General features: G+C 42.2%; 1 protein-coding gene across 4 annotated transcripts in view; it reads right to left on the reverse strand.

The window, feature by feature from the left end:
- Window positions 1–15457, reverse strand: part of mapk8b (mitogen-activated protein kinase 8b) — a 33268-nt gene that overhangs the window by 9304 nt on the left and 8507 nt on the right. For all 4 annotated transcript variants that reach the window (XM_084567088.1, XM_084567085.1, XM_084567087.1 and 1 more), the window contains exons 2-9: window positions 15275–15455; window positions 13104–13233; window positions 11239–11297; window positions 10029–10167; window positions 7639–7804; window positions 5156–5227; window positions 2669–2851; window positions 1043–1167 (exon numbers count right to left, since the gene is read on the reverse strand). In XM_084567088.1, the coding sequence (XP_084423214.1) occupies window positions 1043–1167; window positions 2669–2851; window positions 5156–5227; window positions 7639–7804; window positions 10029–10167; window positions 11239–11297; window positions 13104–13233; window positions 15275–15396 (996 nt within the window). In that variant the 5' untranslated portion in view covers window positions 15397–15455. The remainder of the gene's footprint in view (window positions 1–1042; window positions 1168–2668; window positions 2852–5155; window positions 5228–7638; window positions 7805–10028; window positions 10168–11238; window positions 11298–13103; window positions 13234–15274; window positions 15456–15457) is intronic.

The following is a 15457-nucleotide window of genomic DNA, read 5'->3' on the forward strand; positions in this document are numbered from 1 at the left end:
AGTGCAAATACACTTTGTGAATGCAGAGCACAAAGGGGGACAGTTTTACAGTTAGCAGTTTTGATTTTTTCAGATCAGAGATTTTTCTACTAATCATATTTCATAAAGCACAGCCAAATATTAAAGGACCCAAAAAGATATTTTCCAAATCAGCTTCTTAACCCTAGAACACTAACGTCTGTCATTTTCACCCATGCGATTTTCGTTGTGTTCCTGCTGCCTGATTTGCGTGAGACCTTGGGTAGCTTCAGTCTGTTCACTGACGTCATCGAAGGTAGCACTGTTTCCCCACTCCAATCCCTATTTTTTTCTACAGGTATTTGTTCGGACTTTTATGGCAACACACCGTGCACAGCTATCATCCTGTCACTGGCTTGGATAATCAGGCACGCCAGCGAGTGAATAAAACGTAATGCTTATGAATAAATATCATTTAGTGGTAATTTCCAAGGCAATTAATTTGGTCAAAAACATTGTTACAGTCAGCTCGTCATTTTCGCCTTCTCAAAAAGTGCCATGTTTTTATGACTATCACTCCCACAGTTGTCAGTGATGCAGGAAGACTGCGCCTTCGCTGAACAAGTCTCCCCCAGGAATGGGTGGACCAAAGTTCCCAGCTCCATTATTTTGTTTTTTTAAGGAGCTATTCATTAAAGATTCCCTAATTCTTCACAACTTTTAGAGCTGTGATACCTTTTTTTTAGATTTATGAGATGTTTTACAGTTGAAAAGAAAAGTACTTCAATTTACCATGTATTGTTGTACTTTTATATATTTTGATGAGAAGTATTTTTTTGGGCTATATTATATCAGGTAAAATATACCAAACATGGTGTTACGATGGTGTTACTATTTAGTGTTCTGGTGCTAATATAAGCCCAGAAATCAGACAAGAATCCATTATGTCCTGTTAGAGTTAACGCAGCTTTGGTGTTTCATGTGCTTTCCTAGGGGTTTGAAGTAGACAGGTCTTAGTTGTGATGATAATAAACTGTAATTAAAGCTGGTTGTTATTATATTAATAGCACAGAGGAATACTTACTGCCTCCACTTCAGTCGGGTCGTACCACACGTTGATGTAGGGGTGCTGGAGAGCCTCGTCCACCGAGATCCGCTTCGACGCGTCTATTACCAGCATCTTGGATAGTAGGTCTCGGGCTTGGCTCGCTGAAGGAAGATTGTGGAAGCAAAAGGCGAATGAGCGGTAATTGTTTCACATTCAACCAAAACAGATTTCCATTCTGAGATTTGTTCCAGTTGGGAGTGCTTAATGTGATGCATTTCCTGAAAAGGGAAGTCGGAGCAGGACACAATGCAGGGAGCAACTGTTCTGAAGTGTAAATGAATGGCGTCTCAGTGAGGGAGGAAAAGATGATTGATTTAGAGGAATGAGGGAGGAGCGGAAGAGCTTCAATAGTTGGAACTACATGATGGCCCTGGTACTAGAAAGTAATGGGACCCCTGGAGTTTCCTTTAAACAAAGTCTGTGTTTCTTGCCCAGGAGCCACACAGACAGATAGATTTTTTAAGTTAGCAGATTAAATGATGACCAACCTGCCTAGATGTTACTGCCCAGTTATATTGAGGTCAAAACTCACAGGGTGTTTGTCTTTGAAACATCTCTTTTAATCTTTAACTGAGATTGCCAGAAACATACATCTCGATCACCGCACGTTCTGTATGAAACCTCTGCCGGCGCGAGCCATCCAGCTTTCATGTGAACATTCAAAAGCTTAACCAAAGAACTGGAGGGGAGCGCACTGTCGTGGCATATCCTTACCTCGGTAAATTAATGAGGACAGAAAAAGACGGGCTACTTATTTCTTCCTCTGTGGCTCTTGTTCCTGTCATCTTCCCTACATTTGCACATGAAGGCATGCTTGAGGTGAATTCCTCTTCACGGTAAACAGCTCTGTCCTGAACCGTCAGCTTCCATAATAAGAGCTAAAATTAAGGATGTTGATTTGGCGCTCGGGCTTTGCCGTCAGCTGATGTTTATGTGGTTGCGAACGCGCGGTACAACAAACTGATGCTACGTGGAGGAAAGGGTCTTTGCAAAGACTCTGATACATACTGAGCCACCACGAACCTATTACATTAGTAATACATCTATTACATGAATCTGTTGATTAAATTATAAATATGGTATTACCAAAAACAGAACCACTTTTAAAACAGTCATTCAAATTTCATGCTGCAAAATTAAAATATAATGTGATATAAGTTTAATGGCTCTCAGAACACAGACAGCACACCTTCTGTCAGGAAATAAACTATTCCACCTTAGCCTAGGCAATAGGTTTCAACCCTTAAAGTGGATTTATGCATCTTCAGAGCTACCTCCGTCAGTACCCTAAACCGTAGTCTCTGCACCTCCCCAAAAATGGGACTAAATGTTTCAGCAATGCAGATCACAACAACTGTGATCGTGGCGAAATTCAATTCCCCGTCCACGTCTCTCAGTGGCCAGAGCAGCACAGTCGGCTCCAGGGTTGTACACATCTACTCTTACGTCTTCTCGGTTTGATACACTGCAGTGATTTCAGCAGAAGTAACCGAGCTACACAAGTACAAACAATACTGTGCTGCTGTGCTGGGCGATAAATGCACAACCTGACACCGATTTCTATTGTTTAAGCGATCCGTTACAAGACAACAGCAGTCTTACCTTTCAGCTTGTTGTGTTCAGAGTCTGCAGGAAACAGGACGTCGGGGAAGAGCTTCTCGAAGCTGTAGCCAGCGTACCGCGGCCGGTTCTCCACGTAGGTCCTCACCGACTGGTTGAGCTTCATCAGAAACTCCTGAGACGGTGTGCCCAGCTGCTCGATCACCTTATTCCACTGGTCGATATCTTGTGGTTACACTATTAAGAAAAGTACTTGGCTGGATTTGGACAGGAGGAGCGGCAATTTAAGATTGGGAATCTTCATTTTGCGGAAAATTTTAAGGCCAATCTTTTTGCTTTGGTTTCCCAAAACGACAAAGAAAATATCAAATGATTTACTCTGGAAGCAAAGTAGAAAAAAGGTCCTGTGGAAAGAGAGTATTTCAAACATCTCCACTGTGCATTGGAGAGGATGAGGCACATAAACACCTTTTTTTTTTTCCTTGTGGACAAAAACAGACATAAACACAGATGTAACACATACATAAATGCTTCTTCACAGATTTGTTCATCCTTTACAATGAATGAACAACAAGGAGAAGCTTAGCCACTAGAGAAGTTGTCAAGAAAACGTGATTACATCAAAGTAGATGCTGGAGGACAGAAATAAACATTCTTAAATTTTGACCTGTTCCTTTAAAAACGTCATTATACTCTGCAGTTTAAAACACAGTGCCAGTGATTGTTAACATAAAGGTAGCCTGCTTGGTCATTTAAAGCTACGTTGGGGCATGTATGATGAAAAAGGGAATACAAAAATACACTGATAAAACGAGCAACATGGTCACGGTTATATTTATAAAAACTGCAGTGAAATATAGGGTCAGATTATACTGACTTTATTGAGCCAGTTTTTTTACAATGTTTTGCAATTTAAATGTTCTGTTCCATTTTTAGCCCCTATTGAGGATAATAAATTACATGTCATTATTTTCAGGATACTATATACTGCAAACAAGTTTCCAAAACACCCGATTTAAATTCTAATCAAACCTACCTTAGCTAACCAAAGTTAAACTACCATGTATAGTTGGCAAATGTGAGTGTTAAACAGCGACTAGCATCATAATTCAAGTATTACATCATGTTTAGGACCAACCCCTACATGCTTTATATCACAAGCTTCAAACCTAGCACTTGAAATTTCTTGTATTGAAGACCATAAATGTAGGAAAACATGCAAACCAGCTATAGCTGCTGAACAATACAGCTCTATAATGGTAACATGTACTCATATTAGGTAATTTTCATGGCAAACGTGTTATACCAGAAAAAGAAATAAAATGGGGGTGAATTTTTGGTATGAAGCCATAAAGTGTGTTTAATCTCTACCTACAGTTACGTGTCTTTCAATGGTTCTCACTGGTTTCTAATAGGGTTTCACTGTACATCTAAGACTATATGAAAATGAAGACTGGGTCACTTCCTATGCGCTGCGTTCACACTATGAGTGACAAATATTAGAATGGAGTGTTGCTGGTGATTTCGTTTAAATGAGTCCAGCCAGCTCAACTTTTAATATGCACCACATCACATCTGTAACGTAGCAAAACTGTTGGGTGTCAGTTTGACTAATCATCTCGGCGTCTTCCATTTAAAGTGAATTTTAGGTTGTTGTTTGATCACAAGTAGAGTGAACGCAATGCGTGTTCACTAACATACTAATAAATGAATGACTGGAATCTGTGAGCATGTGGTTACGACATGGGTAGTCGTGTCCAAATGAGGCCATACCATTTAACTGTGCCTTCAAATGGGGTTGTGTTCGCAGTGTTCAAACTAAAAAATATCTTTTGGAAATCTCCAGTTTTGCGTAGCGTTGTGTTTGCCAGTTACGTGTTTGCCAATTTTGGTAAATGGATAAATGTATTGTAAGTTTGTCGTATAGAACTTTCTTTGTAATTTAATAATGTCAAAAAATGAGAGAAGAATGTTAGTTTTCCCAACAGTTTCATCTTTTCGTTATGCCTCTCCACTTCTTTCATTACATTAAGTTACCGGCTAGCTAGCTTGTTAGCCTCAGTGGCTTCAAGACGCAGACAGCTGCCTAGCAATGTTGTTCTCGAGGCTTACGGCTGAGGTCCTTACTTAAATGGCAAGTGTTTTTCTGCATTAGGGAGAATGTGACACTACTTTAAAGAGGTGCTCTAGGGGTTGCTACAACAATATGCGAAGGGGTTTACAACCAAAGGTGATTGGTAATTTTGTTGTGAATTATGAGGTCTCGATATTGTGACTAGCTCACTAGTATTTGGTCACCTAAATGAAATGATGTCAGCTATACCTGTTCTTTACAGTTGTAAGGAGCAAGTGTTTGCCATGAAAACATCCGTTCACTGAAACTGAATACAACGCGCTAGGTCACTAAACAAACCCAGCAGCTTGGCAGATTTTCCCCTTGTGTGCACAGATATGAACAAGATGTCAGACAAAAGGATGAGACAACACAGTATTTCGGGGGGTTTGGATGGAGGTTCAACTTAAGGATACGATCAGTGCCTGGGAATAACACACTACCCCGGACCATTTCAGCCATGATGCAGCCAACAGACCAGACATCAACTGAAAAATGAAATGACAACCGCCAAATTAGCATGCAGGACAGAAAAACAACAACAACAAAAAAACACAACAAAAAACGGAAACAGACCTCAAAACAAAAGGGAAAATTATAACAACTAAAGAAAAAAAACATGATGTACGTGCAAGGTGATGTGTGTGATGCACAACAAAAAGATGAGGTACATGCAATTGAGTGCACTCTCAGACCTGGGTCAGCGTCCCACAGGTCCTTTTCCCCAGCACATATATATTATTTCTGCTTCAGTTGTCGTGAATAAGCTTTGAAAAGTGAGACACTGACTTTCAAGGTCTTCTGAGAATTTTTTGTTTTGCAGAAATCAATTTAACACCCTCTGTATCCTCACCGCAAAACAGCCTAGAAATGGAAAACGGAAATGTACTCATCAACAGGGCCAAGACATTGTTAATTTGCAGATTTTTCACACCCACATATGTGACACTGCAGGTTAAGAGCCACCGAGGACCAATTTGTTCTTGTGTGGAGCACAACTGTTCATTTTCTGTGTAACTGCACAACAACATATGGAAAGCAGTTAGAGGATAGAAGAGGGCGTTATTTTGCGGTTCACTTCTCAGATACGGAACAGCAAACTATTAATTCTATTTCAGGTTTGCCATGTGACAGTCATTGGTGTTTGAAGCAACAGTGATGCTGCTTGAGTGAGTGAGGACGAGGTCACGTGTGTCTGTAGGAATAGCAGGTGGGTGGTTGCAAGTCAAGGTGTCAGGCAAATCTGAGAAACTGAATTTCTACAGTTGCAAAAAAAAAAATAAAAGACTTGGAAACACGAAAGACCTTTTTTTGTGCTTTGTTTGTGTCACAAGAAATGCCAGACACTGCTGCAAGCAGCTCAAGGATACAATCCCTTCCTGGAAAAAGGATTTTGTGGCGAACCATTTCTGCCATAATGCAGCCCACAGCCCAAATATCCACTACATATGCGCAGCATAAAAGGAAGGAGAAGAGAATAAGCAAAAGAATGCAACAAGTCAGCAGGAAAATTTAGGCACAGTGTTTTAGGTGAAGTGGACTGAGCATGAGAGAGATTTAGTATTTAGAAGATTCTTCAGAGGTTGTTTTAATCGAGCATCCACCTCATGGTGTCAATGCTGAAGGGAATATTAAACCCATAAATTACTGCCATAATTTCTTAACTATTTGCTTTCTTGATGAGTTTTAAGCGGGAAGATTGAAACCACTCACATGTCTGTATATGTGAAGCAACAGTCAGGAGATGACTAGCTGAGTTTTAAATAAAATCTGGGAACAGCAAACCTAGCTCAGCCTGCCATCACCTTTGTTAAGGCCCAGACACACCAAACCAATATCAAAGAACTACCGGCAATAACGTCTGCCTGTGGCGTATCTATGTGTGGCTGAAAAAGTTACACTTGACAAGGACCTAGAACATTCGTCCTGCATCAAGGGAAATCACTCCATACCAGCAGGTGGCAGTAGTTTGAATTTATCATTCAAAAGGGGAAACCAGAAGAAGTTTGACTAACCGGACAGAGCATCGAGGGCTTCCGAATCATTCTTATCTACAGTTTTTTTCTTTCCAGATGACCTTGTTGCTGTAAATATCATATATAGAACATCTAGTATGCCAACGTACTAGTTTACAACAAACAGAATGCTTTTCTGTGTGTCTCTGGCTTACATTCATCACTTCTGTTTCTATCCTTGGAGATCAGAGTGATCTCACTCACCCGTACGCTCCAGTGCAGAAGCAACTTATTTGGCTGAAGCCGCCTGCAGGGGTCTGACTCTTGTACCAACGTTGGGGGATACACTGCAAAACCTAGGGCCACACACGCTCACTGACTGACTGCCAGATACCACCCGGTCATGTGGTTGGTGTGTCAGAGCCCTTACATTTGGACGGTACTAAATTCCACCCAATATCAGTCTTAATGTTAAACTAAGTTCAACAGACAGACATGGAAGTGGTATCAATATGCATATTTCCCAATATGTTGCACTGTTCCTTTAAGACCATCTTGCAGAAACTGTAATCTGTTCTAAAACGTAGCACAAAGTTAAACTGCTGTAGCGTACACAGGTGCCTATATTCGTACTTTTTTTGACAGGCCGTATTGGGCTTCCCACAGGCAACCTCTTAATAAAACATCAAACACATGCTAAAGTGCTGCTGGGCACCAGAGTCCCCACACAGGAAGTTTCCCACGAAGCACCGATGTACCACATGCCAACACCCCCCCCCCCCCTCTGAGTGTAACCTTTACAGGAACAGGAAGGTGTGTGTGTACATATGAGAGTGTGTTTGGGAAGTGCTCTTGAAACATCACAGTGTTGAGAGCCATGCAGCAGGCCAGGCAGCAGCTGCTCATTGGCCGGTTGCTGTCAAGAAGCAGCTTCCTCCACTCACCGTTGGCCTGGTAACCCATGCCCAGGATGACTTCAGGGGCGCGGTAGTAGCGGGTCACCACGTAGGGCGTCATGAGCAGGCCAGTGGCGGCCGTCCTGGCCAGACCGAAGTCCAGGATCTTCAGCGTGCAGTCGGACTTCACCACAATGTTGCTGGGCTTCAGGTCCTGGAGGAAGAGTCACAAAGTTGACCAAGACAAGTCTGAGTGGACACTTACTAAGACCTATTTTTGTGTAGGGAACAAATATCTTCAAAAAGATTCCATATTATTGAAAAAGCACCAACATGAGAGCTTGTTTTCCCAAGAGGACAAGACCATTCACTCTCGTGCAGAATGAACCAAAATATATATCACAGTAACCACAAATCTTTGTTTTTGTTGATGAGACTAGTTTATCCTTGTTTATCTGTTCCCTGATTGATTCAGGGCTGCCATATCGGTTCTGCCTTATGTTCCCAATTGCTTCACATCAATCTCCCCTGATGAAAAAAAACCAAAGAACCTTTGAAATATTCGTGTTGTTTCCCCTCTTATGACGATACCCTGACAAACCAAACAGCCATTATCTGTCTGGCGCTTCATGTTTCCAACCCATAAGGCATCCTGTCATAAAGGCTCATTGCCTATGGCTATTATCTCCAAATGGCCATATGCCCTATGATTTATTACAACTAATTTGCAAGCCATGGCAGTTCTAGGCTGAGTTAATTGTTTTTCTGCATAATTAACGCAGCAGCCAACTGGAATCTTTGTCTGTGATTTCCTAATGACTTCTGTCTTCATGTCTGGTTTGGAGAAGAGTATCACAGACAGGTCACTACATCTAGCGCCGCTAACGTTATATGAAATTTCAGTAAATCTTTAACATATCGCAGGTAAAATTCCTCGTGATCATGATCATTTCTATCCCGTTTTAATCATAAGAGCATCAAACTGTAGGGCAGTTACGTCTCGCTGCCTTGATAGGTAAAGAAAACTTCCCAGTGCCTCACAGTTCTGAGCATCTACATAAGAAAATGCCCATAAAAACAAAAAGAGAAAACAAGAAATCTTTGGCGCTCCATGACTCATGTTGCAGCCGTTCACCGTATGAAAGCTCTGCGTGTTGAGCGGCGCCAATGCAATTGAGGCTGGTTAGCTGCGCCTGTGGCCCAATTAGTTCTGGCTGGCAGAGCAAGAGAGAGAGAGAGCTCATCTACTGCTGCATATCTCACTGAGGGTGATCGACGAAGTGCTGTCAGTGTGCGTCTTACTGATTGTGTCTATACATACAAAAGGGAACCTTTGTATACCGCTGCTGATGTACGTGGAGATCATCTCTGCTGCATATTATGTTTGGTCAGAGATAATAAAATAAGGTTCTGCCACATTTTTAAGGAGCAATTTGACATTTCTGGGAAGCACATGCTCTCAAACTGAACTTTATGACCTTGAAAAGTGATTTGTGTTCAAGTTTGCAGTTGTAAACAAACCTTTGTCAACCTTTAAAATGCATGCTGTATGGTGCATCTGCATGTGTAGAAAAATCTGTGCTTTAGTGAACATTCCCGATACAAAGTGGGAAACTGAGTGGAAAACACCAGCATTTGTGAACAGATGTTTAGCACTTTTTGTTCCACGCATGCAGAGTTACTTAAAGGTTGATTTGCGACTACAAACTTTGGAATTATCTCTGAAAATCACATCAGAGCCAGTAAAATGTTCAGTATGTCATTTGAGGACATATACATGTCTGCTTTCTTGCTGAGAGTTAAGATGATTTATGCTCCTGCAACGGAGCTTACTTGGCAGGAGGCTACGTCGTCAAAAGCATTTATACCAGTGTGCTGGTTTGTCTGTATTATTCTGTAATTACGCCACTAAAACGCTAGGCAGCGACAAGTCAACTGTGCTGCTGTTGTTCACTCTGTACTGTAGCACACAATGGTAAAGGGAACTGAGCACAGAACATAGAGAAGATGTCCGAGTTGATGGTATGGAGGAAGTTCAAAAAGGGAGAACCGTTGAGACATGTGACCAAGGAAATAGGCATTTTAGATCAATCACAGCTGTTCTGGTCTGCATCGCCATGACGCGCAGCACAGATGCACGTCAGGTGACACTGTAGGCTATGGTGGGGTGTTCGGAGCTAGGCCGTAGCTATAAATTTGGCTTTAGATGAATTTGGAGCACCTGCCCACAGCTACAAAGCAGCTAGTCTACCAGCAACTCTAAAGTCCGCTGTTATTTTCTTTGTTTAAAACATTGTTTCACAAATGGTTAAGGACATGGTTATTTCTTGGTCTTGCTGTCGCTGTGACACTGGCTTGCAATGTTATTTTTGGACTATGTTTTCCCACGTTGATAAATGCTGTGCCTATTGGACCATATGCGTAGGTACAGTACGTACCCTGTGTATGATCCCTGCAGCGTGCAGGTGTTTGATTCCACACAGCATCTGGTAGAGCAGGTAGGACAGCCTCTCGTGGTCCAGCTCCATCTGAATCACCTGACAGAGGTTGGCGTCCATCAGCTCCATCACTAGGTATCTGCAGAGAAACCACAGAAGATTTGTTTCCACCTCCCTGTGTGTGTGTTCATAAAGTGACAAAACACATACACATGGTCTATTTGCTGTTTACATTACATGATTTTTTTAATGTGGCTGTGAAATGTGTTTCAGAGATATTAAAATGCCCTGTGCTGAAACACTTATTAATTAAAACCTTTTTTGGGGGGTGGTTGTCATCTCCCCACCCACACAACACTTACTTTGCCTGACATTTAGGAAGTGACAGTAAGACTTCCCCTTCTTAAACTGAATGATATAATGTTATCTGGCAGCTGTTACATCAGCAGCACCCTTTACCCTTCTACATGGAGTACAGTACTTCTGAAAGATTCTTTTCTTCTGTGCAGCAACACAATTGTTTCCAAGACTTCTGCTTGGAAACATTTTGTATAGACACTGCGTTTTGATACAATATGTAGTCGACCGAGAATGGGTAAAACACACAGTCAACGCTGCAACTCGAGTATGCACTGAAGTGTACGAACACGCAGGCAAATGGAGTGTTTATCCTCGAACTGCGCCTTAGCCCCGCAACCCTCTGGCTATGACTTGGCCAGTTTCCTTTTTAGCTCCAATCAGGCAGACAGAGCGGTGAGGACGCACACAAAAACACGCCGGGCTTCTAGGGGATGGCATTAATCATGTTTGTACTCATCATACTCCGCAAAACCATCACTTCCCCCCACATCTCGGTCTAGTATTCCCCTCTGAGAGTTTACAGCCAGTTTCCACTCACACTCGCGAACATCTTGTTGACTTCAAAATAAATCCAGGACTCTGCTAAAAATACCCCAATGATGCTCTTATTACCGGCCGCACAAGTGTAGCTCATAAAAGTTTTAGAATAGAAGTAAAACTAAAGACAATTTAAGCAGTGCTGTGATTTTTATAACACATTGATTGAACCTATTATTATTATGTAGGTGTCAGGTATGATGACACACTATCCAGGGATCCAGCTAAGCTGTCAAAAATGACCATCTAAGCCCCCAGCATGCCATATCCTGTATTGATCTGAGCAGATGTTATTTGTCTCTGCAATACTCACACATCTTGGAATTCCTCCAGCGTCTTCTGTGGTGTGAATACGTTTAGTAGGCCGATGATCTGTGGGGATAAACGACACGGTTATGGAGGTGAAGGTTTGTAATAAACCTCTGCATCCCCGAGCCAGCAGAGCCGTCTGCTACTCTGAAAGACTGCAGCGGTCTGACCATCAGTTACGAACAAGAACAAGCCGTTTCCTCATTCAGCGCCGCATAAAAAACAGGAGTTGCATTGTGGTAATTCAGGCTTTTGTCCTCAAGTCCGATACTTGTGTGCGCTGGACTTCACGTAATGCAGTTTTATGCATCACACCCAGGCCTGCAGTGACACATTATTCTAAATATGCACAAATCAATATCAAATAATTTACAATGCAGATGGGTGCAGCACAATTAAGAGGTTGCATAGGGACAGGAAGGATGGTCTAGCTGATATAAAGACTTTCCAGACATCTCCTTGGAGCGAGCGTTGCTCCATCTAAGTTTACAGACTGAAATCTGAAACTTTTGATCTGTTTTTCTTCCTTCATAAAATCGTGAACAGCTAAAATCACATTTTAATTCTGATAGGGGCCTCAGTCAGATAGAGTCTGATGTCTTGCAGCAGCGAACATTCACTTCTCTCTAGATCCGTGAATTAAAAACATTCGGCCACGCCTCTGTACACAAGCAGCAGTCACCGCTCCGCAAAAAGCCATAATTAAAAGTCTGGCTCTCTTCCTCATCATCTGCTCACACATTTGGCTGCCTTACACTGCTCATCAACTTATTAATTAACCGGTAAACTCTAATTTCGGTGGCCTCCATGTGTACTGCGTATAATAACGAGCCGGATGTGATGCCGTCCTCTTTTCTGCGTGAGGCTCCACAGTCCAGGACTGTGACGGAGTCTGATGTTTACCAGATTTTAAAAGAAGGTGAGCAATGCAACAAACAAAAAAGCCGGATGAGCAAACTGATCCAGTTTTGTGAACGTTATTTCTACAGGAAAATCCTCTGTTGATGCAGACTTGTTCATCACATCACTTCTTGACTGACTCAAACCTCACATTAACATCCAACCTTGGCGATCCGAACACAAGTGGCCACCTTTAAGTACGTGTAGTCGTACCTTACACACAACTTGAGATCCGATCTCAGTTTTGCTCTTTTGGGACACAGAATATTTTAACAGGTGCCGTCTCCACTGGATCACTACTGTTGTTTCAGAACCACAAACAGCTGTTTTCTGTGTTTTGTGGGCATCATGACTTGGGGAGATGATACATATTTTGGAACAAGCTGTGAAGTGCCTTTTTTATCACTGCACACACATCAAGTCGTTATTTACTTATCTCCGATGACACCGATCATTATTGAGGAAATACGTAACAACTCTTGATGGATTACGTCAACATGCCGATGTGTTTCATTTTTAATTTTGGATTTAATAAGTCAACGGGTTTTTAAAGTCCTTCAGTTCTAATGAAAAGACATCACATGCAGTGCCTTTTCTCTTTCAGGCCATCATTCAGAATAGCTCTTGTGTGTTGATGTTCTGCTTAAGCAAGAGAACCCCTTTAGAGAAGTCGGTCATTAATGTGACCCAGGATGCATTTTATTTTCACACTACCAAAGGAATGTGATCAAATGTGTCCCAAAGCACCTCCAAATAAGGCTCGAGATCAGATTGGTGAAATAAGCAATGCATTCTGGGAATGCTAACACCCACTTGCGGTCAGATCAGCCAGGACGGATGTTGATGCAAGGTCTTAGTGCGTTTGAGACTAGATTTGAGTCTGTATCCATGAGAAACACACAGGGAAAAAAGATGTACAGAAATATACAGCAAAAGAAATACAAGATGACATGAAATCCCAGCTCTTACGTTCTTGTGGTTGACACATTTCATGAGCACCAGTTCTCTGTAGGCCCGCTTTGCGTGAGTTTGATTCTGAAAGGGTCGACTCAGCTTCTTGATGGCGACGTTCCTCTCCAAGTTGTGGTCGTATGCAGAACTGGAGAGGGGAGCGAGAGCAGAAAGTCAGCCGGCATGCCAAAAACTACGGGGATATTTGGACTGTTTGCACTACAAACACTGGTGGTTCGCAGCATGAAGGACGACAAAATCACAAGAAGGAATCTCAACGAGCGTATGCAGAGCAGTTTAGTCAAAATTCACAGACTTTTTAATTGGTCCAAAACAAGTGAAGGCTGTTCAAACAATACCTGAGACAACAGATCATCAGTATATTAATTTAACAGAAAACCTCTCCCAGATAATGTAACCTGATAAATGACTGTTGCCGGCACCAGGTTTAAACATTTCACCTTTGTTTCTGTCATGTTTTATCTGACATTTTAACACTTTTAATGTTTACTGCAAAACAATTATATGTTCAGAAGCTCACACTTTGAATTCAAACCCTCTATAAGTCGCCTAACTGAAGACTAAGTGTTCATACTATGTCCATATATTGAGGACTTCGCCAAAAAACATTCTTAACACCTTTTATTCAATTCTGTCAGAGTCTTCTATGAATCTGGTCATGGACGCAAACTGCAACTTCACTCGCTGGAGGCATATAACCACACACTAAAGCCAGATTTATGGTGGCGCATGACCAGACCCTGCGCCGTAGCCGTGTGCTTCCACAGAAATGTAACTGTGTGTGGAGGCGACGCATGGCCGCAACCGCTGTAATCATGCATTTCTTTGTTCGCATGTTTCAGCAGCCGAACGAGCACGGACCATGTGCACTCCTTCTGCCTCCTACACACCATCCACAAAGATGTCTTATCAACGTTCTGAGTTCTGTTTCAGTGGCGTAATCACAGACTAATACAGACAAATCGGCGCACAGGTAGAAATGCTTTTAACGGCATAACCCCCCACTGCATAAGCTCCGCAAAGACCGGCTGCAGGAGTATAAATCAAGCTTTAGGCGCAGGCTCCGTGCAGACCCTTTGTGGGAGTATAAACCAAGCTTAAGTCGAGTTCAACCAGAAATGCTGTAAGGCGGTAAACATTTGGACATCTGTATTTGACACAAATAGAGCTCAATCCCGAGCTCCAGCTGTGAGTCATGAGAATTAGTCTATGGGAAAAACCGCTGGGATGCCCCAGAATAACTTAACCTATTCCATTTCCAGAAAACGTTGTCCATATTTGTGTCCATGTCGCTCGGCGCCAAGAAGAACGAATACTGCGGACGGCATTAAAGCACGTCGCATTACGGCTGCAGGCTGCACCAGAAGGACCAGAAGCATCTGTTTTGTTGCATTACGCTGCACAGTGGCTTCTGTTTGTCTCATCACTCAACACATGTTCCTGCCTGAAACCACTGTTGCAAAGGTCAGAGGGTCAGCTGGTTCTCTTATGCGATGGAAATATCACAGATTTGTTTACGAAAAAAAAAAGCTGAGAATGCATGTTCCTGCTCAAAGCCAGCGTACGTGAAGCATCGCAGAGATTCAGATTTTAATAACCAAAGATTCCTCACCAGACAAACACCGATTGTCATGTCCAGAGAAGGTTAGTGGCTTGGCTTATTCAACAAGAACTGGATCACTTCTAACTGCCCACTTTGCATGAAAATTTCATTGGTCCAATAAATGCACCAGCAGAATAATTGACATGCAAACAACGCAAACGCACACCACACATTGATGAAATGATGAATAGATCATAAATAGAAATAAAATCAGAATTCTAAATCACTTTAACACCCTCCCATTTAACATGAAATAAAAAAAACATCCACAGGGAACACAACACCATACTGCACCGTCAACAAATACTACTTCATGTATCCATTCCTGTGCAAGCTAAGCCGCTCTGTTTACACCTGATCTCATCAAGTTTTAGAGCAAACAGCTGGCAGAGTCTGAGCTCTGCATCTGTGGCTTTCAACAAATGTTTCACACACCCAAATGTTTGCCCAGTTTGTGCGCAGAGAATACATTTGTTTCTGATCTGTGTGGTAGGACAGGGAGATTTTATTCCACCTGTCATCTGCAAAGTCAAGAATTATTATTATTTTTTTTTTTTTTACTCACCAGACAATTCCCTGTGCTCCCGATCCGATGGGTCTGAGGTTCTGGTAGCGCTTTAAAACCATAAAAGTTGAATCGCCCACATCTATACTGTAGTACTCCTTTTCACGCTTGTTCCGGTTCATTGTGAAGCCTTGGACGGACGCTGTGACTGCGCATCCAAGTGGGGCTCGTCTCTCAAGACCT

The sequence above is a fragment of the Chelon labrosus genome, assembly GCF_963514085.1.
Source record: "Chelon labrosus genome assembly, chromosome: 19".
NCBI lineage: Eukaryota > Metazoa > Chordata > Actinopteri > Mugiliformes > Mugilidae > Chelon > Chelon labrosus.